Source organism: Arvicola amphibius, chromosome 1 (assembly GCF_903992535.2).
Source record: "Arvicola amphibius chromosome 1, mArvAmp1.2, whole genome shotgun sequence".
Classification (NCBI taxonomy): Eukaryota; Metazoa; Chordata; class Mammalia; order Rodentia; family Cricetidae; genus Arvicola; species Arvicola amphibius.
Genome location: NC_052047.1, coordinates 27178635 through 27201458, shown reverse-complemented (window position 1 = coordinate 27201458; position 22824 = coordinate 27178635). Strand labels below are relative to the sequence as shown.

Below are 22824 nucleotides of genomic sequence, written 5' to 3'. Positions count from 1 at the left end.
TTACCATCTATATATCATCATCTGATGACCTTAAATCTTTTCTAAAGATAAATAATTTGCTTCTTACTAGAAAAGTTACTGTACTTCAAAACTGAAAAAAACTACAATTAGAAGAACTCTGGACAAAAGTGCTGATGTCAGCAACACAAATAACTTAGAAGAGCTCTTTGAAACACACGCCTGCCCCCAGGTCAAGGCACTTACAGGAAGGGTCCGAGACTGCTGTGTGAGATGACTTTCGTGAGCTTCTGGAAGAGGCAGACGGAGTTGGGCTGTGATCAAACCTTTCCAGTGCTTCCTTGAGACTGACCGTATTGATGCGATTGTCAGACCCTGAATCCTGACTCTAAGAGACGAGAAAAACAAATGTTTTCACATTGCTCAGTGCAGCTGCACAAGAGGCTGGAGAGACAGTGTGTGCAAGCACAAGCAACGGAAGCCTTGCTTTACAAGGCTTAAAAACTGTGTGTATGTATGCATGTCAGGAAAAAAAAAGTCTTATTTTAATATTGTAAAATTTGATTTCATTCTCTATTTAGAAAAAATAACAAGACTCAGGTTAAACTCTTGTTTTATGTTCAAAAATTAACTCAAAATTCATCAAAGACATAAATATTATAAACTAAACTAAAACACTTGAAGAAAGCACAAAGAAATGGTCACCAAATTAAAAACACTTCTGCATCAGAAAACACAGATGGCAACAGGATTAAAATAATCTACAACAGTAAGGAGATATTTATATATCATTATCTGATCAGGACTAAATAACTAGAATACAGAAATCAGTTATAAAAATGGACACAAAACACATCATTTGTGACAAGACGCACTCCTGTTTGTTGTTGAGAAAAGGTCTCACACTACTGGCCAGGAACCTGTAGCAATCCTCCTGCCTCAGCTTCCCAAAAACTAAGATTATAGGAGTGAGCAACTGTACCTAGTGAGTATGTACCTTTCAACACAGTGTTTGCAAAGGCTAGTAAGAGGATCATTTGAGCTCAGCCTGGGCAACACAGGAAGATGCTCTGTCAAGAAACAAACAAAACCCCAAAACAAAAAGAGGACAAGTTGGACACAGGTGGCACAAACCTGTAATCAAAACACTTGGGATGCAGAGGCAGAATCATCAGGAATTCAAGGTCATCCCGGGCTGCATAGCCAGCCCAAGGCTATCCTGGACTGTATGAAACCCTACCTCAAAAACAAAACAAAACAAAAACCCAGAATCGATAAATGAATGAATAGATAAATAAGAAAACAAAAAAGAGAGAATGAAAATAAATACTTTTCCAAGGAGGAAACAATCACCTGATGAACTGCTCAAACCTACTAACCAGGGGAATCCAAATCAAAACCGGTCACGCTAGCTCATGCTCTATTAGAATAGCTAGGACCAGAAGACCCAAGTCAGACACTTGGGTGACAGATCTCCTCTGGGAGTTCAAAGTCAACCTGGTTTTTATAGAGTTCCTGGCTGTCAATGTTACAAAGTTTTTTGTGTTATAAATAAAACAACAAAAAGTAACAAAACCTCACCAAACACAAAAGCTTCTCAGAAATCAATCAGTATGATAAAGATGGAAAGAATCTTGAACTCTCTTTTTTTTTCTTTTACACAACAGTCTGAGAAACCAAATTTATTTTAAAAAATCATAGTGAACAGGAGTCTGCCCCAGGTCCTCTGTGTATATATTACAGCTTTCAGTTTAGCACTATCATGAGAGTCTTTAATGTGTGAACGAGTAGGGTCTCTGATTCTTTTTTTTCTTTTGAAAGTGTACTTACTTCCTTTTTTATTATTAAAAATTTCCTCCTTCCCCCCCACCTTCCACCTCCCTCTCCCTCCCCCCACTCCCTTTCCCCTCCTTCTCCAGTCCAAAGAGCAGTCAGGGTTCCCTGCCCTGTGGGAAGTCCAAGGTCCTCCCCCCTCCATTCAGGTCCAGGAAGGTGCGCATCTAAACAGACTAGGCTCCACAAAGCCAGTACATGGAGTAGAATCAAAACCCAGTGCCATTGTCCTTGGCTTCTCAGTCAGCCCTCATTGCCCTTCATGTTCAGAAAGTCCGGTTTGATCCCATGCTTTTTCAGTCCTAGTCGAGCTGGCCTTGGTGAGCTCCCATTAGACCAGCCCCACCGTCTCAGTGAGTGGGCGCACCCCTCGCGGTCCTGACTTCCTCGCTCATTTCTCCCTCCTTCCGCTCCTCATTTGGGCCTTGGGAGCTCAGTCCAGTGCTCCAATGTGGGTCTCTGTCTCTATCTCCATCCATCGCCAGATGAAGCTTCTATGGTGATATGCAAGATATTCATCAGTATGGCTATAGGACAAGGCCATTTCAGGCTCCCTCTCCTCAGCTGCCCAAGGAACTAGCTGGGGACATCTCCAACAGAAGAAGTTCGAATGGCCAAAAGACACTTAAGGTCATGCTCAACCTCCTTAGCGGTCAGGGAAATGCAAATCAAAACAACTTTGAGATACCATCTTACACCTGTCAGAATGGCTAAAATCAAAAACACTAATGATAACCTTTGCTGGAGAGGATGTGGAGTAAGGGGAACACTCATCCATTGCTGGTGGGAATGCAAACTTGTGCAACCACTTTGAAAATCAGTGTGGCAGTTTCTCAGGAAATTTGGGATCAACCTACTGCAGGATCCAACAATACCACTCTTGGGTATATATTCAAGAGATGCCCTATCATACTACAAAAACATTTGTTCAACTATGTTCATAGCAGTATTATTTGTAATAGCTAGAACCTGGAAACAACCTAGATGCCCTTCAATGGAAGAATGGATAAAGAAAGTGTGGAATATATACACATTAGAGTACTACTCAGCGGTAAAAAACAATGACATCTTGAACTCTGCATGCAAATGGATGGAAATAGAAAACACTATTCTGAGTGAGGTAACCCAGACCCAAAAAGATGAATTTGTTATGTACTCACTCATAAGTGGATTCTAGACATAAATAAAGGTCAGTGAGCCTATAATTCGTGATCCTAGAGAAGCTAAATAAGAAGATGAACCCAAAGAAAAACATAGTTATCCTCCTGGATATTGGAAGTAGACTAGATTGCCAGGCAAAATGGGATCTTGGGGTGGGGATGGGGTGGGGGTAAGGAGAGATGGGGAGATAGGGAGAGAAAAGTGAGGTGGGGAGGATGGGGAGACCCTAGGGGAATGGGATGGTTGGGATGGAGGAAGGGTGGATAGGGGAGCAGGGAAGAAGATATCTTAATTAAGGGAGCCATTTTAGGGTTAGCAAGAGACTTCACTCTAGAGGGGTTCCTAAGAATCTTGAATTCTTATGGCTTTGTAAAGGGACTGAAAAAATGGCATGGTTGCTATGGAAAACAGTATGTCAGGTTCCCTCAAATTCTAACGGAGAGTTACCTACCGTATAATCCAGTATACTACTTGTTATACACCCAAGAAGTAGGGACTATAGTAGCTGTCTGTACACCTACCTATGTTCACATATTATTACAAAAAAAAAGGTGAAGGCAACCCAGGATTCCACTGATTAATAAGAGGATACACACACGACAGAATATTACCCATCCTGAAAAACAAAGGGAAATCTGATATAATGAACCTTGAGAACATTCCACCAAGTAAAATTAGCCAGTCACAATGGAACAAACACTTCATGACTCTACTTACATGAGATACTCAAGAGAAGTCAAATTTAAAAAAGAAAGCCATAGATGAAAAGAGCTGGGGGCAAAGGGTGAAAAGCTGTTTAACAAACACAGCTAATGTTTAAGAGGATGAAAAGGTTCTAGATATGGATGTTGATGACAGCTGTACAGCAGCTCAAGTGTGTCCTTAAAATCAATAAAATTGCCATTTTACCACACTATCAAAAGTAACTAACTTCAAGTGTATGCTCAATTCTAGTCAGTAGAACTGCCAAGTGTACGAAAGGGCTCATTTTTCTATTTCTGAGTTATCCCAAACCTTTCCCACTGTTCCTAATTCTTTGTCTCTCCTCTCAACTGACACCCTTGCCTTATGCAGGCTTACCCACCACCAAATGAAGAACCTACTATGGACAGAACACATATACTGGTGCTTCCTCCCCATCCCATACTTAGAATAGAATCAGTGTCCCTTAAAGTCATTCTCCATGCATCAGTGAAAAAGAAACAAGTGTACATCCTATTTCAAGGCTACACAGAATTGCTTACATCATATTATATGTAAATACAAACTATTTGTTCTCAGAGTTATTCATTCTGGGGTGGAGGCTATGTCATTCCATGCCTTGTCTCCTCCTTCGTTAACTTGCAGCTCTTCCCAGCCTGTATCTGAGTCCATTTCTCACTGCTTCCTAGCCTCCGAACCTTCCGCCCACCTTCACAGTGCATAATAACAAACAGCTCTGCATTTTCCACCTCAGCTCTGATTATTTATTTCACACATTAGTTCTAAAAATCCGACCTCACCAATGTCTGTGTCATTCCCATCAAAAGTGGGAGTTTCTATTTTAGGACTCTCAGATCTTAACTTCACAGGATGAAGAAACCTCCTTAAGCTCGGCGGTGTGGCGCTTAAGCTCACACACTATGTCACAGGGTTTCTTGAGGTTATGTATCGTTCCTGTGCTGACTTCACACATACACCTGAATGGCATTCTAACATCTGGCTCAGCGCTCCCCAGAATTAGTAATCCCAAATCACTTCTACTCAAACCCAACACAGTAAGCTCTTGTCCTTGGTGTCGCCCCTTCAAAATCTCCATGAGTCTTTAGTCACTAATTCTTGGTCATCCCTCAAATGCTTTCCAACCTCCTCTCCTTAAGCTAATTCTTATTTCACTGAGAACCTTGCCATAAGCTCCCCACTATTCTAACAATCACTAATCATGAGCAGAGCGTGATGAGGAAATGTGATCCTCAAGTAATCTACCACGCCTCAGTGTGCTACTGTAAACCAGGAAGTAGACATCCTCCATAACACTGACTATCCAGAGAGCGAATCGCTCAGCTTCTCGCAGCCATACAGTCTCTGTCACCACTACTCAATTACTGCAGCACAAATATAGCCACAGACAAAATATAAGCAACCGGTTGTCATTCTATTCTTTATAAACACTGCAATTTGAATCTGATACTTGTTTCATGGAGCCTTATTATTAAAACATTATTATTATTATTTAATTTTTTTCAAGTATTTAGTATATAGTTTATAGATGTTGTGAAATTAGTCAGAAGGCCAGATGTGACCTGCAAGTCATAGCTGCCAGTTTGACAGAGTTGAAAACCTATCTGTCCCTGACCAAACCCTCTCTGCACTTGTGTAAGAGAGCTGTATTCCCACACATATTCCAGAATACTGCTCTTGGATCTCTACTTTCTTCTCCATCAAATCAGACAGGTGATATACCTGGTCTCCACGTGATAGACAACAAAGAAACCAGAGTTCCAATTCTAACTGTAATTTCCCAGTCACATGTCTTTAGGGAAGGTTCCCTCATAAAACTACTCAGTATTCTCACAGTGTATGTTATCACCTCAGAAAAGGCCATCTAAGGAGTAAATCACAGTTTATCATTATAAAAGGAATACAGTCTAGCACATCAAAGTTAATTATAATGATAGTTTTAAGATTATATTGGGTATGTCTCTCACCTAATTAAGTTTTAAATGGCAAGATCTTCAATTCCTTTTTAGAAGCAAATGGTATTTTTTAAAAGGTGAAAAATAAACATAACCATAACCAAATCTCTCTCACAAATTATTAGGAAATGAAATATTTAAAAAAGAGGCTGTAAGAAACATACTTTGTCAGCAGCTGTCTCAGGAAGAGACTCTTCAATGCCAAGTTCTCGTCGTCTTTCAGCCCTGACTTCTGCATAACTATAAATGGAAAAAAAACAAATTTTACTGTTTGGCCATTTATTTAAAATACTGTAGAGATGCAAATAATTGGTGCTAGTTATATATCTCTCTGGATCACAGTACTTCTGTATGAGCTCCTATGTGCTAAGCAAACCTAACACATATGTACAGTATATATATGCCTTAGCTATGCTACCAAGGACTGTAGGAACTAAGCATGTAAATTAAGAGGAACTAAATGAAGAAAGGACAATCAGCAGTTACTCTGGTTTATGCTTTTTACGACATGCACTGCAGCTTGAATGTTGGTACAGCTTTGGTGCAGCACAAACTCAAGTCAGCTCTTACATACTTATGCGCTGCCAGTATTAGATTTCTAACTATTAGATAGTTTACTATTAAAAATATTAAGTATTAAACTGGGGAAAGATCACTATCATTCATCAACAAACCACACATAGCATATTTGGCTATTAGCACACCTTACACATGTTTTAGAGAATTATTACCTTACTACAGTGTGAGTACACACAATGAACTCTGGCCTTGAGTTCCACTGATGGTAAGTGATATAATAATGAGTCTGAAGCCAAATCCACTGCTGTCCTTTGGTCAGGAACCTATAATAACAGGATTTGCCTTTCCCATACTGCATTACTGAAAAGAAAAGAAACACGTATTTTTTTTTCTTTGATAGACATTTAGCTATAAGAATCTAGATTTCTTTTAAACAAAGGCTTTTATTTATATTTAACTCTATACAGATAGAATTATTTTTGGATAACTTTCAGAAAAATGTTATCAACTATAAGGATGGTTTTTAAAAACAGCTAGGTCTCCCAAATAACCAGATTCCCCAGTTTCCAACTTTATAGTCAATCATTGCTGATCTTATACATTTCTTCATTCATAACAAATCCCATATACTGAAAGACTCATACTATTAATTTGTTCATGCCCAGATATACAACACGTAGGGAAACAAGAGCTCATAATCATACTGACTGTATTTTCTCACAGACACTGACACGTATGATATCTGAGGCATCTAATTATAAAGCTTTTATTAACCAAAACGCAGAATAATGCCACTATTTGCAATAACTGTTAAGTGGAACTTCCCAAACTAGTTCAAATATTAGGTTCTAAAGTACTTTAATTGAAGTTAGGCAAAAATTGGGTTTTGTGGTTAAACTGATTTGGGAAACTATGTACTTCTCTAATGTACTATAAGATTTTCTTGTATGTAAGACCAAGTATAAACTTGGTCCTTCTGTATATGTTTAGAAAAAATCAGTTCTAAATCTTTTCTCATTCTCATTAATAGAACAGAGTATCTATTTGTGTGTTTTAAAATAGTTCTTAACAGAGAAACATTAAGATTTACTTACAGTGCTCATGACATTTTGCCAGATTTTCTAGGTCATCCACATGATAGTAATCATAGCCTGATGTTCCCAAAACTTCAAATGGCAAATAGCCTATTATTGGTGGTGCCCTAAATTATTTAATGACAATTAAAAAAAAATCAGTATTGCCAGGTGGTGGTGGAGTACACCTTTTAATCCCAGCACTTGGGAGGTAGAGGCAGGTGGGTCTCTGTGAGTTCAAGGCCAGCCTTGTCTACAGAGCAAATTCCAGGTCTCCCTCCATAGCTGCTGGGAAACCCTGCCTTGAAAAACTCAAACAAACAAACAAACAACAAATAAAAAAATAATCAGTATTACAACTTTTCTATAAGAGACATCACAGCCAGAAATTAATTTGAAAAGTACATTTACATTTTTCCAGAATGAATAATGAATTTTTTTTTATTGAAAAACAATAATATTGCTCATAATATTTTAATTTTTTTATTTCCATGAGATTGTTTTTTTTATTAAAAATTTCCGCCTCCTCCCCACCTCCCATTTACCTCCCCCTCCCCGAATAATGAATTTCAAAATTCTGTTTAGAACATTTGTCCCTGTAGTCCATTAATATCCAGAATTACATAATTATGGTCTTTCCTTTTTCTTTTGTGAAATTTAAAGGTGACATTACCTGTGATCCAGAAAGAGAAACTTCCATTCTAAACTGTGTCTAGATGTAAACTCTTCATTGGGCTCTTCAACAGTACACATTTCCTACAAACGAATTAACAAGTATAATTTAAAAGAAATTGTCTGTATCCTTAGAAATATTAAATACTGTTAGACATGAATCATTAAATAAGTTTCATCTAAACAAACTTTTTAACACATTTAGTTTTTAGTACCAAACACAAGCTGGAGATACAGAGCGCCTGTCTAGGGTTTGCAAAGTCCTAAGTTTGATCCCCAACGATTCTTACAGCCATCTCAAGCAACAATATAAACAGCAGCAACTGCCAGCCTCAGGTCAGCAGTTACAGTCCAGTTCATTCTCGCTCACATACCTAAGAGCCTACTACTAAATCCAGACCTTTATTCTGATTTACCCTTCCCATTTCTCAGTGTCTGGACATGCCTTACTCTCATATATACTTAAACAACTTCCCTCTCATTGATGGTCTTATTTCTGTACAAAAGAGTCTAGAAATCAGCACACTCTTTCATGATATAAGTAGCCATTATTAAATGTTTTTTAATAAAGATTTGTTTTTATGTATGTGTATAGATATGTGTCTCTGTGTGTGTCAACATGTGTCTGGGGAGACCAGATGAGGGCGTGGTCACCAGCTGGAGTTACAGCCGGTTGTGAGCCACCATGCACGGCTGTTGAGAACCAAATAGCAGTTCTTTGTAAGAGCAGTAAGTGCTAACCACTGAGCCATCTCTCCAGCTCTAAGGACTTCTAATCTCACCTTCTAGGAATTTTAAAATCCATTCCACATCACTTACGAAGTGACTAAGTTTAGATCCTTACCCTCCCTCCCTAATTGTCAGCCATTATCATTACCTTAGCAATTTTCAAACATGATTAAATAACTTCCCACTTAAAACTCTTCCATGGTTTCTCATACTTGAATCTCTCCAAGGAGAAAAACCACAGAGAAAACAAATTTCAGGCCTGGCTTCTGATTACTTTTCTAAAATAAGTTCTGACTGTTCTCCCCTCATATCCATGAAACCTAGATTTTGTTGCACAAAGCAATGTTCTACAGTCTCTCCATCCTTACACAATCTTCTCTAACAGTTAGGAGATGGGGCTTTGAAAGAAAAATAATTCCAATCAAGTTCCACTTACTAGATGAGATATTTGACAAGCAACTTTCTTAAGCCTTGGTTTCCTTAAGTATAAATGATGACAGCATCTAACTCACAGTGTAAAACTGAAATGAGATAAAGCACGCAACTGCCCTCCAATTTCCTAAGACAAAATGGGTACAGCAAGACTAGTTCAAGATCCTAACAGCTAACTGTTCTTTCTTACACTATGATGTCACCCAAACTGTAATATCAGTTTGTCTTCTTTCCAGTCTCTAAGGGCTAAAGTAATTCACTTTTTTCCTTCTCTACTAATCATCTGCTTATGGGATGCAAGAAATAAAAGCAGACAATTTAAAATTCAAAGAGCAGGGGCTGGAGAGATGGCTCAGCCATTAAGAACTCTCCAGTCTCTCAAAGGGCTTTGGTTCAATTTACAGCATTCACATGGTAACTCACAACTGTATGTAACTCCAGTTCTAGGGCATCCAATGCCTTCTTCTGGCCTCCCTGGGTACCAAGCATGCACATGGTACACAAACATACATGTAAACAAAACACCCATACACATTTTTAAAAAATTAATAAAAATTCAAATATCAAATTATATCTAGTAACGCCATATCTTTTTTATTTTTCTTCTTCTTTTTTTGTTTTTTGTTTTTTTTTTTTTTTTCAGAGAGAAGGTTTTCCTGTTAACAGCCCTGGCTGTCTTAGAACTCACTCTATAGACCAGGATGGCCTCAATCTCAGAGATCTGCCTACTTCTGCCTCTCAAGTGCTGGGATAAAAAGCATGTGCCTCCATCGCCCAGTGCCACATTCTTTTAAAAACTAGATTTTTTATTTTATTTTTATTTTTCAACTTTTTTTCTTTAAGGTAATAGTGAACTATACACACTAAATTCTGCACAAAAGCAGGGCAATAATAATATACTACCATGGGATGCTTACAAAGAATACACTAAAAAGGTTACATATTTTTGAATGAGTGCTGTGTCCTTCACTGTGTTAATAAAAAGTTCACGCATATTTAATAACTCTGCAGCCATTACTACTTCGATGCTGGCCTAAGTTTCAATCTTCTGAAGACAGAAAAACAAATCTTTTAAGAACAATTTTCATACCATGAACTGGCACTAGAGCAATTAAAATTAGAAGCATACCTTGATGAACTGAGGTGTAGCTAATCTGACAGTAGCTACGAAACAAACTCTGTCTTCATAAGAAGGCCTATGTGTGCGTTGTATAGTTCCTTCAAAACCATTGTGCGCTGAAGTTGATACTAAAAAAAGCAAGGAGACATGCACCATGGGTTAATCTAGTAAAATATACTTGTTACTGACACTTAAGCATCTAAGAGCTTAGAAAAATAAAGCTAGTTAAAATGCATTGTAAGAGAAGCATTTTAACTTACCACTGTTTAGAGACTTAAAATTTCCTATAAATCTCACATATTCATAGGTGGATGGCTCCTTTGGATCTATTGTTCCTCGAAGCATATGACAACAGAATTCTAACTGATTTTTTGCTGAAATAAATGATAAAAAGTTGGGTAAGTTCACACTCATTTTTCCAACAGAAAAAGCACTACACGTCGTCTTCAGTGCATCACAGTAAAGTGCTGCAGGAGAGGACTGTAGCACGCACAGCCATCCGTTCCTTTCTCCATTTGCATCCGCTCTCCTATCCCACCCTACTTCTAATTTCACAAAAATATTTTATTCTCCATTTAAAGCTAATGCTCCCCTTTATTTAAATCCAATACCTTCTTTTCTGCTGCTGTTGCTTTTTGGCAGGGTTTTACCCACTAACCCAGTCTGGCCTAGAATTTGTCCCTTGCTTCAGGCTCCCAAGTGTTAAATTACAGGCTTACTGTTCCCATCTCTACCTTCAAGAGTCTTTCCCACCTCCTTTAGGACCAGAGCCTTGCCATCTGAGATTCATCCCTTTAGCAACTGCAAATTTTTCTTTGATTCCTTACTTCCTACAATTTTAAATATCATCAGGTCTTAAATCTTTTCAACAAAGTATTTTTCATGCCAATCTACTTATAGCACCAGAGAACTCATTAAAATGTACTCTGGTTTTCATGTATCCATTTCTCTAACTTCCTTACACCTCTAGAGTGATGGCTCTCCCAAACAATAACGACATTTGTATTGTCAACCTCAAGTGGTTTTTCTCATTCTTTCCAGCTCATCTGACAACTTGTTCTTCCTCACTCCCACAGCATGGACCCCCTCCCTATACTACTGTATTTGCTAACTGTCTGACACTAGACACTTTCACAAAGACTTTTGAGCTTGACCTTTAATAACCTTTCTATATTCACCAATTGATCTTGGGAGGCTCCTTACCCTCCTGTATCTTTCCGATCAACTCTATCCTTTATGTAAGGCAGCCTCACATCATGAATATGGAGTACCCCATTCCTTCGCTCACTGCACCACTGAACTTAGACTCTTCTGCGTCTGGCTTTATCACCTAACTCAACAGGTGCAAATTCTAATTATCTTTTCAAAGTTTTCCCAGATGTAGTTATTCTGGATCTGCCAACTTATCAATCATGTTTTTTCTCCACCCATACTTCTATTGCTAATTATATACCTCCCCTTTTTGACCCAAGAATGGTTCTTTGCAAAAGTCTCTAGCTTGATTCCCCCCTGCAACTACAAACCACCCCAAAGGCCTTCACTAGTTCTTTACTGTGTAAAGAGTAAAAATTAAACTCCATAGGATGAAAATCTAGGTTTTATAATTCTGCTTCATCTTTACAAAAATCGTATTATCTGTAACAACTCATAGACATTATAGCTAAAGAGGCTACTACATTTTCTAAGCAACATAGCTTGCATTTTAACTCTTAGTTAAGACTTCTCTGATCTCCAGAGCAGGAGGTCTATCTTGGCAGAAGCTTTTTATGTGCGCTTTTGAGCAGTCCTCTCCTCCAAGAGTCTCTAAAACTGGCTCCTTCTCCGTGTCCTTCTGCTGACAACTCAGAGGGCCAACTTTCTATCTCTCCCCCTTTTCTATGCATTTGCTTCAGTAATGTCTTTTGTTCTGTGACTTCAAATACTGTTTAAAGCCGTATAGTTGATTTCTCTATTAAGTCCAGCCCAAATGTTTCTTTTAAGTACCCATATTAAAATGGTCTAATGACTAGCGTAATGCAAATCTCATTATAAACAATTACATATAGGCTCCAAGTAAATTTCTACTTCTATCTTTTTATAACTCCTTCTGAAAGACAATCTATTCTTAACATGGATGTAAGACACAAATACAAAGAACTTTTTAAGTTGATTTAAGTTACTGTTACCAGATAAGATACATTTTAAAACTAATAAAAAGGTATTAAGGAAGGTCTCTAATAGCTAATGGCCACACAAATACAATAATGTACTAATTTACACACACACACACACACACACACACACACACACACAGAGGAAACGAGCTCAGGGTCATGTGCATTATAGGCAAGTACTTCACCACTGTTACACGCCCAGACCCACATTCTTGATTTTACTCAGGGTAACTATTACGGTATTACGGGTTGTACCCAAACTGTCAGCACGAAGGGCTCACACTGGCAATGCTACTGTGAGAGAATCTAGAGACTGCGGAGGAGGGAAGTCTGGAGGAAGTAGGCTGCGGCAGGCATGTCCTTATGCCCTTCTTCCTTCCTGCTTCCCAGCTGTCATGCTGGGAACAGCTGTGCCGCACCACGTCCTCCCCAGAACGTTAGACACCTATAAAGCATGAGCTTAGATAAATGTGCCCCATATCAGAGTCTACTACATGGGGACGCTGTGTGAAGGTAACCAGAACACCAACAATGAAGACAGCAAAAGTTCCAGTCAGCTGCTTGCCCAGGCAATCTACAGAAATGTCTCACTACACCAAAATACTTTGTGCTACTTGATGGCAGGGACTATTTTTCACTATATTTGGCACTTTAAGAAATTATATTAAACACATCCAGCAAAGATTGTTTAATAAATACTTTAAGATTTCATTTAAAAATTAAAAACATGTAACTGATTTCCATCTTTTTTATATATTACAGTTTGTTGCATAATTGTGATCAATTTTTATAACAAAAAAGATGGGACTTCAATATACAATGGAATAATAGATCTGTTATCTTAAAATGAACACAATTCTTTTAGTTGTGTATATTCACCAATATTTTAAAAGCATTTAATAGAGTTCATGAAACAGTGCTATTTTAATTTAGTTAAACAAATCGTGTTTTTAATAAACTTACAGAAATAAAGGATAATATTGCCAAATATAAGCTTTGAGTCTCTGCTTAGGAGGGCCTACTTACATTTTAAGTATTCAGGGGTTAATGAATCACTTTCCAGCAGGTGAGTAGAGAGTATCTTATAAACCTCTGAATGTTCTCCCTCTGGGATAAAATTAAATATACTTTGATCCACAAGATCAGACTGAAAAATAAGAAAATTTAAAATTATATAATGGTTCTTTGAGAGGCACTTATCTTTAACACGTATAATAGACATTAAATAACAGGGGTACATATGATTAATATTAAATTATCCGTGAAAACCAGTAATGTCAATCTATAAACTCCATATTAAAAACTGAGATTGAGAAGCTAGAGAAGGCTAACATACCAGAGTCATCAGATTCACAATAGATGGGATTCAAAAAGTCAGAAACACTATTCGAAAACTTGAGTTTTACCAAATTTGAACATTGTAAAATACAATGGGACCGAGAAAGTTAATAAAATTATTGGCTCTAAGACACAGTCTTGTAATTTATTCTAACACCCGTTAAACAGCGGTGCTGACAGTGACAAGCGAAATGAGCACATCTGACACCATCACTGCACTAAATGAGCAGATCTGACACCATCACTGCACTAAATGAGCAGATCTGACACCATCACTGCACTAAATGAGCAGATCTGACACCATCACTGCACTAAAAGAGCAGATCTGACACCATCACTGCACTAAAAGAGCAGATCTGACACCATCACTGCACTAAAAGAGCAGATCTGACACCATCACTGCACTAGTCCAACACGCCCTTTAATCTTAGTCCACCTTTTCCAGTCCACCTTTTCCAGGCATTTATTCTATATCACATTGCCAAAAGCCTTGCCTAAAATGGACAGCTAGCATGTAAAGCATTTTAATTCTTCTTGCATGCTAATACGTGACTTTAGTCATTATCCAATAATCAGCAGTAGTCTCACAAATGTTAGGAAACCTGTGACAGGTGATGCTGTAGACTCAAAGATGAAGGAGACAGCTCCCATCATTAAGAACCAATGACAGTAACACCTCAGCGACTTTACCTTCTACTGAATCCAGCCCATCCTATTAAGAGTCCTCAATGTCCACCCTGCTCTAACTCTAGAATCAAGCAGTGAGAGCTCGGGTCCTGTGGGAGGCAAGGGAGGTAGAGGGAGCTGTGGGTGGAAGGCAGCTGCACTTCCATTTGGTTTGTATTTTATACACCTGTAAAGACTGTATCTGAACAGCTCCACTGCTTAAAAGAAAACAGTAAGAAAAACCAAATCATGGAGGAAGGGAGGGATGGTTTACTACTCTCCATATACTCACACCATTTCTTCTGGCTTTTCTTTAGGGATCAAGGTCTTCTCTACAGCTTAGGTAAACTCCACATCTCTATCTTACATTTTTCAAACACTAATTCAAATTACTTCCTTCAAAAAAAGCAATGCCTGGTACTAGAAACCTAGCCAAGTACTCCTAGTAGTGAGGTCACAGATCTTACAGGAGAAGCTACTACAACCACTTACCGTAATTATTAACTGCGTTCTTAAACTTATCCTTATACACACAGATAAGTATAGCTCTCAGCCTTCATCAAAAAAGTGTCTCTTTGCAGCAGAAGACAGAGACCATTGAAGAAAACAACTGGTCAAAATGCAGAGATCCGTTCATTGTGGTGTGCCCAATCTCAATGGACACGTCTACGACATAACCCCTGCACCTATCAGAGAACACCTCATAAGAAGGAACAGGAAAAATTTAAGAGCCAAAAGACTAGGAAGTCTGCTGTGAGACTGTGCCTCCTAGAAATGACGAGAAAGCTGTATCTATGACACCTCAACAACTACGGCAGCCTAAACAAGACATGTACAATGGCAACACCAATAGATATGCTGATATGGACAGGGAATCTCATGGAGTCTCTACATAAACAACAGTAAGTGACTAATGACTACTGCGAGTGAAAATTAAGTATTTCACAGGAATGACCCTAATAATTGGTATTCAATACCCAACAGTCAACCCAAAATCATATATACATAAGCAACACCAAGATTCATCCATATGTGTATATGTATGTATATGTGCATGTGTGTAACAATAATAAAGAAAAAGAAGTCATCAAGTTGAAATGGAGTGAGTGAGGACATGGGAGGGATTAAAGGGAGGAAAAAGAAGGCAGAAATGATGTATTTGTATTTTAAATAAAAATTTAAAAAATTTTAAAAGTCACTTCCTTCAAAACAGCATACCCGAAACCTCAAATGCAAACAAATTGCGTTAGAATTTATGGCTCATATTATACCCCAAGGAGGGTAGGTAGTTCTCTTCACATCTATGTCTTGTTGCCCCATGATGAACAAAAAGGTCTTATCTTTTTTTTTTTTTTTTTTTTTTTTTTTTGGTTTTTCGAGACAGGGTTTCTCTGCAGCTTTTTTAGAGCCTGTCCTGGAACTAGCTCTTGTAGACCAGACTGGCCTCGAACTCACAGAGATCCGCCTGCCTCTGCCTCCCAAGTGCTGGGATTAAAGGCGTGCACCACCACCGCCCGGCTTCCTCATCCATTTTCAAGAGAAAGAAATTCCTGCTGTCTTTCTCTGTAAATCTAAAAATAGTTTGAAAATATGTAACTTTTAAGAAAAAATACGGGAGGGAGTGGCAAAGTGAGGTTTGTATTGAGGGGTTATTATATAGATCAAATACTTTGTTTTAACCAGATCTGTCAGGTTGTCCATTTAAAGTGTAATTATCCCACACCAAAGATCCACCAGCAGGTGGATCATAGACACCTCAGGCGTTAAGAGCCCTAGTTATTCTTTCAGAGAACCCAGGTTCAATTCCCAGTACCCACATGATAGCTCACAACTGTCTACAATCCTATTTCAGGGAATCTGATGTCCTCTTCATTAGGAAAGTATTTTTTAAAGTTTTATTTGTTATTTATTTAATGGGTATGTGTGCATGTTTAAGTATACATATGAGCACCATGTGTGTGCTCTGCCAGATCTACTAGAATTGTGAACTGCCTGATATAAGTTTTTGGAACTAAACCCAGGGCCTCTGCAAGTACAGCAAGCACTCTTAACTAACTGGCCATTTCTCAGGGCCCTAGGAAACATTTTAGAAGGAATCATTAAGATGGCCAACTACTTAATTCATATTTATTTACTCAATAAGTAATTTCTGAGTGACTCTGAAAAACCAGCCAGTATTCTTAGGAATAAAGAGATAAAAATTGCTGGCTTTAGCATCATACAACTACACTAATTGTAAAATAAATACATCATTTTTATTTATTTTAAAAATAACAGCATAACAGCTACTTTTAAGTGGTAGGATGCACAGTTAACAAAAAGAGAAGGCCTTTAATTCTGCATGAAACCCAAAGATAGTGCCAAAAAGCAAATATGAAAAAGTGTGAACAAATGCAAATAATACTTTGATTATAATTAAGAAAAAAATCTTTCCTGTAAACGCAAAACTGAAAAAAAAATACAATTATATATGGTTAAAAGCACATAACTATTCTCATTTTCAATTAATCCTATCTTAATGCTACAAAGGATTCATTCATTCCTTGTACTTTGTGGCCTTCTGTTCTACTGGCTGCTGTTTTTGAAGAGCCGGAGAGGGAACACAGGGCTATGTGCACGCTAGGCAAGTGATCTACCACTGAGCCATATCCCAGGCTCCCAGCACTCTTTCCCTAGCCTGCCAAGCTTTCTTATTGTGCAAATAGTCCCCATCCCCATCAAAGGAGAAAAAACGGTAACTTATTCTGAAGTCAAATTTAAGTGACCATGGCCCTGGAATACAGATTTAGTTTATCCCAAGTTCTGTTGTTCCAACATGGAATCATTTCATGGAGTTTTATGGTAACAGAAAAAAGAAATTTGTAAACCAAGACATTAAAAAAATACATCAGTAGATGTATTTTAATTTTAAAAACCTGGATGAAACATCAGACATGGGCTAGCCAGAGAAATCTCAATATGGACTTCAGGTATTATCTGACAACATCCTTAGCCCATCTGCTGGTGGAGAGTAATGTTTTGTTAAGCTAGCAAATTCTAAACATTTTGGCTCAGCATTTAAGAGCAAATAATTTGTTTAAACAGAGGTCATTAAGAATATCCACTTGATCTGATCTTCTCTCTGTCAGTGCCAACTGACTGATGTGTTTACTGTCCAGTCACTTTTTAGGTTTGGGCTTCATTTGCAGAAGACCAGTGAAGTCAAGCCAGATCTAGAACTAGCAATAGGAACAGAGGGCTCAGCAGCTGAGAGCACTTTGCTCACCCAGAGCCCCAACCTGAGTTCAATTCCCATCACCCACACCAGGCAGCTCACAACTACCCTCACTCCACACCTTCTGCCTTGCTGGGTATCCGTATGCAAATGGCATACACACACACAGACACAGACATACATATGCTGCAATAAAAACTTTAAAAATGAGTACAATGCTTACTGCCTGACTTTCAGTAAAAAGTTGCCCTTGTGTACAATCTGACATTTTTATGGGTAGTCCTTTCTCTATACAAGGTATTAAGTAGCAGAGAACCAGAGGGAAGGAAATAGTTTTGTTTTTAAATATTTTTTCTATTTATTTATTTGTTTGTTTGTTTGTTATGTATACAGTGTTCTCTCTGTCTGTATGCTTGCAGGCCAGAAGAGGGCACCAGATCTCATTACAGATGGCTGTGAGCCACCATGTGGTTGCTGGGAATTGAACTCAGAACCTCTGGAAGAGCAGTCAGTGCCCTTAACCTCTGAGCCATCTCTCCAGTCCCTTAAAGAATATTTTTAAAAAGAAATATTTAAAGAATGGCTTATATTGCACTGATGTAAATTTTCCAACAATGGGCATTTCAAGGATAATCTGAAAATATTAGAATTTTTATACCGCAAAACAATCTTAAATACACATTATATAAAAGTTTCAAATAAATTTCTAAAACCTTTAACTGTAGGAAGCACTTAGCCTAGTGTTCAATAAAGAATGAATGTTCAATAAATACAGGAAGAGTAAAAGCAAGCATACAAGGTTTTATGGAGCTGCATCTCTAGCACCGTGCACCTTTTTGAGGACATATTTTAAAATGGAAAATGGCCATTATTACATTACCAGTCCAACTCACATTGCATGCAAGTTTTGCACCTACTTGTATTTTGTTTGTTTTTTCAAGATAAGAGTTTCTCTGTGTAACAGTCCTAGCTGTCCTGGAACTAGCTCTTGTAGACCAGGCTGGCCTTGAACTCACAGAGATCCACCTGCCTCTGCCTCCCAAGTGTTGGGACTAAAGCCATGCGCCACCACTGCCTGGCTCTACTTCAGTTTTTATAAGTCACTTTTTTGAGAAAATTATTTATGAGTTCGCCTCATAGCAATAAATGCAGTAGAAATTTGGTTGGGGGTTTTTGTTTGTTTTTTGATTGATACAATATTTTCATCAGCTAAAAGAAAAACATTGCAAAATTATCATTAGAATGCAAAGGGAAGAACAACAGAGGCTAAAGTACTGTGGATGAGGGCCTTAGGACTGGTCTGAGAAAACACAGCAATGCTAATACAAAGACATTAGCTGGGGTTTTAATCCCAACCCCTCAAGCACTGTTCAAATATCACTCTGAAGGTCTACTTCCTAGTGCATTCTAATATTTTATATAGACATTAAATAATAAAGAGATTATAGGGTTTTTATACTTACTGGTAAATGTTCAAGTAATGAAGTTACACTCTCAGATACATATATTATACTTCCATCTGTCATGATCGCTAAAAAAAAACCATCAAGAGCCTGAAATTAAACATAATGGTCAGTTAAGGGAAAAGAAAAAAGTATTTTACTGAACAGAAACAAGAAAAATGACGAAGGAATTATTGTGGAAATGTTTAGCGTACAGTCAAAATGTCAGCTAATTTGCTTTTAGTACCTTAGTATATTAATTTTTGGGCATCTTTAGATCTTTCTGAGGGAAAAATATCATTTTGGCTATCTATTGGAAGCTGGTTTCTAAAGATGAGATAACCCATGTTCTGCCTTTCCAGCGGCAGACATACATTGTCTGATACACTGTGTAGTACAGTACAGCTTATCTGGAGATGGTCACATCTCATAAAGGACACACAGACAGGTGTGCGCTTAAGTGTAGGTCTATAACAGGAGGAACAGAATGAAGAAAGAAGAAATTAAGCCTCCCCAAACTAACCTGAGGCACAATCATGTAAAGCCCAAATTCTTGGTAAAGATATCTTAACTCTATACATAAAGGAAGCAAACAGAAGATTTGGTATGGGGGAAGGTGGTAGCTGTGTTTCAATTCTAGTAGTCTAGAAGAAATACATAAAACAGAGAACTGAGTCAAGAAAACATGCCTTGGGATAATCAGGAAATTAACGACACTGAATGAAATCAGTAGCAATATGAAAAGAGAAAGATTAACCAAGGGCTAAGAAATACAAACATCTTCAGAAGAGATGTCAGAGAAAATACGAGACTCAGTGTGCATCCATCTGACAATCACAGGAACAGTAGTGCTAAATGAAGTGGTGCAACCTTCAATAAAGAAATGGGCCAAAGACAAAGCTTGGAAGAATCACCGAAATATGAATATGGAGAGCAAAGAGCCAGACAAACAGTAAAGACAGAATACAGTGTGGAAAGAGCTGGGAAAGAAAGGGATGGTACAGTGATATCAGATAGGCCAAGGAACAAGAAAAGGAACAAGTTTAGTTATTTTCAAAGAGCAACATCAACAGGAAGGCAAGTCACTTACAACAAACTTAGAACAAGCTGACATGAGCTATTATAACTCACTCATAAAACTGGCAAGAAAATAAGGAAGGAAGAACAATTATTTTAAAGGGCTCAAGTACCAAAATAATAAAGCAAAGGGTAACCAGTACATTTGTAAGTTAAAGGAGAGAAAGATCACTAGTGGAGAAGTTGCAAGTTATTTAGTTAAATAGCTCCCTCAAAGGGTCACCAACTCTGGTAAAAACTGTGTGTGTTTCAGTCATCCTTATGTCTGGGTACAGATGAACACACTTGGTACAGTGAAAAGTAGGATAGCCCATAAAGGATGGGACTAGGAGCAGAGGAAATCAGTACAAGTTGGGCTTTAATTTTTATTTTGGTGTGTGTGCACTGAGGGTTGGCGGCAGGGTGTCTTGAGACAGCTTCCAATGCTCATACTGGCCTTGAACTCAAGTAAGCCACCATGCCCAATCACTACTGCTGTTTGCAGTGCTAGGAAATGGGTGCAGGGCCTCATGAATGCTAGGCACGTGCCCTACCATGAAGCTATCTATATTCCCAGTCTCTAACTGTTGAAGGTACAAAAAAAGGTATCTTTCCCCTCTCTCCTACTAGGGATGAGATATGGTTCAGAAAAAAAGGCACTTTGAATGGTTTCTTTCCAGAATAACTCAAACAAATATATTTTTAGATAATGAGGGGTTTTGAAATCTTGAATTTAAAAAGCAACTCTTGAAGTGTTACCCCATTACGATTTAATCAGTAATTATTTGATTGCTACTGTGAATAGAGTCAAATTGGTGTAAAGAAAACAAACCTATGCTTTCTCATGTGAAAAGACTGTCAGTGTTGAAAGTAAGTTATCTTCCACTGTGATGCTCTGCTCATGCTGGGAAGACACTGCTGGGCACTTCAGGGCTTCTCTCTGAGGACAATGAACTGAAATGAAAATGCTCAGTCCTTTAGTCCCACTCCTAGAGCTGAAACCTGCTCTTTCCTCTCGCAAGGAAAAGTTTCAACAGCGCCAAGTCATGAAAATCTTCTGAGCAGAGGATAAAATTTCCTTGAGAAGGGTAACTGGAGAAATATGGAAGAATGAGGCAGAGAGCATCCCCACATCATGGCGGGCAGCTGTGACTTATCCCTGTCCTCTTACTGTATGAACGAAGGAGAACTGTTCATTACTTAGAACATTACTTTCATCTAGATATCTTCTTGGTAACAGTGATTATTTAGTTTGTGGAAGATAAGAATGTCAGTTCTAGGGAAGGGTACAGAAGTTCCCTATAGATCTTCAGCAAAGACAAGACTGACACATATTGTGAGCCCTTGTTTTATAAACTACAAGGAAGACTATGAGCTGCCAAGGGGAAAACAGTATAAATCAGAGATGACTTTAACAAGATGACTTTGTTCTAAGATGCCTACTCCCAGGTCTTGCAGTAAATTACTCCTCAGGCAATAGATGGGGGGGGGGCTTGGGGAGGCACAGTTGCATTCAAAGAATTAAGAGAGGCAACATAAGTAAGTATTAAGACATAGGTTCTAGTTATAACATGAATTAGCTTTTGGGAGGTGAGCAAGCTTTAACTTCTCTGAGCATGGTCAATAATGATCAAGCTCAGCTAAATTATCTAAAACTCCTATACCAGCAATGGTAATATGTTAAGTAGATGGTCCAAACTCCTGTAGCAGTAATGCTAGGATGTTAAATGGATGGTCTAAACTCATGTACCAGCAGCGCCAACATGTTAAGTAGATAGACTAAGCTTCTGAACCACAATGCTAACATTTTAAGATAAAGCATAAATCTGAAATTCAGCTGAAACCAGAAAGGGACTACTCAATTCTAATGTAATCAACATGATTACTTAAATGTAGCACAACTACATCATAGTCTTGCCAATCAAATAAACTTTATCCAAACAAAATCAGACTATTTTATCAACAAATCCAATTCTAAGTTATGATTAAAAATTTCATATTCAATCAGAAAACTGAAGACTTGAAGCATGTAAAATCACATGTGTGCAAACATCTGGATTAAGGATATAAGATACACACCTATATACACACCCTTCACCTTAGTCTTTTACTTTTTCTTTCTTTTCTTTTTTTTTTCTTTTTTTTTGGTTTTTCGAGACAGGGTTTCTCTGCAGCTTTTTTAGAGCCTGGCCTGGAACTAGCTCTTGTAGACCAGGCTGGCCTCGAACTCACAGAGATCCGCCTGCCTCTGCCTCCCGAGTGCTGGGATTAAAGGCGTGCACCACCACCGCCCGGCTAGTCTTTTACTTTTTAAAAATACACTTACTCAATACATAAAAAAAAACTTGAAAATATTTGGGCTATTAAAATAGTTAAGTGGGTAAAAGTGCTTGCTACTAGGCCTGGCAACTTGAGTTTGATCTCCATAATCCACCTGGTGAAAAGAGAGAACCAACCCCCACAGTTGTCCTCTGCCCTCCACATGTGTGCTGGGGCAAGAATGGAACCACAGACAGACAGATAGACAGCCAGATGGATAGAGATAGATATAATAAAAAATTAAAAGTATTTTTTACATATTCAAAGTAAATACAACATTGTTCAGTTATGTGACTCTAAACTCTGAGGATATAAAGAATTAACTTACATTTTCAAGTTCTTAATATATTTTCTGTTTATATAATGTCATATCATCACTAGAATTTTTGGCTTATTTTCCTTTGATAGTTATATGGTATGTAGTACACACACCTTAGTAACTAATATAAAAGTTTCCTATTATA

General features: G+C 38.0%; 1 protein-coding gene across 6 annotated transcripts in view; it reads right to left on the bottom strand.

Moving 5' to 3' along the window:
* The window catches only part of Clock (clock circadian regulator), an 83611-nt gene that overhangs the window by 19088 nt on the left and 41699 nt on the right, over positions 1 to 22824 (bottom strand). For 5 of the 6 annotated variants that reach the window (XM_038349489.2, XM_038349485.2, XM_038349479.2 and 2 more), the window contains 9 exons: positions 19007 to 19096; positions 13352 to 13472; positions 10433 to 10546; positions 10182 to 10300; positions 7893 to 7975; positions 7241 to 7347; positions 6359 to 6506; positions 5792 to 5867; positions 205 to 346 (listed from right to left, as the gene is read on the bottom strand). In XM_038349489.2, the coding sequence (XP_038205417.1) occupies positions 205 to 346; positions 5792 to 5867; positions 6359 to 6506; positions 7241 to 7347; positions 7893 to 7975; positions 10182 to 10300; positions 10433 to 10546; positions 13352 to 13472; positions 19007 to 19096 (1000 nt within the window). The remainder of the gene's footprint in view (positions 1 to 204; positions 347 to 5791; positions 5868 to 6358; positions 6507 to 7240; positions 7348 to 7892; positions 7976 to 10181; positions 10301 to 10432; positions 10547 to 13351; positions 13473 to 19006; positions 19097 to 22824) is intronic. The other variant, XM_038349497.2, reaches the window with a different exon arrangement.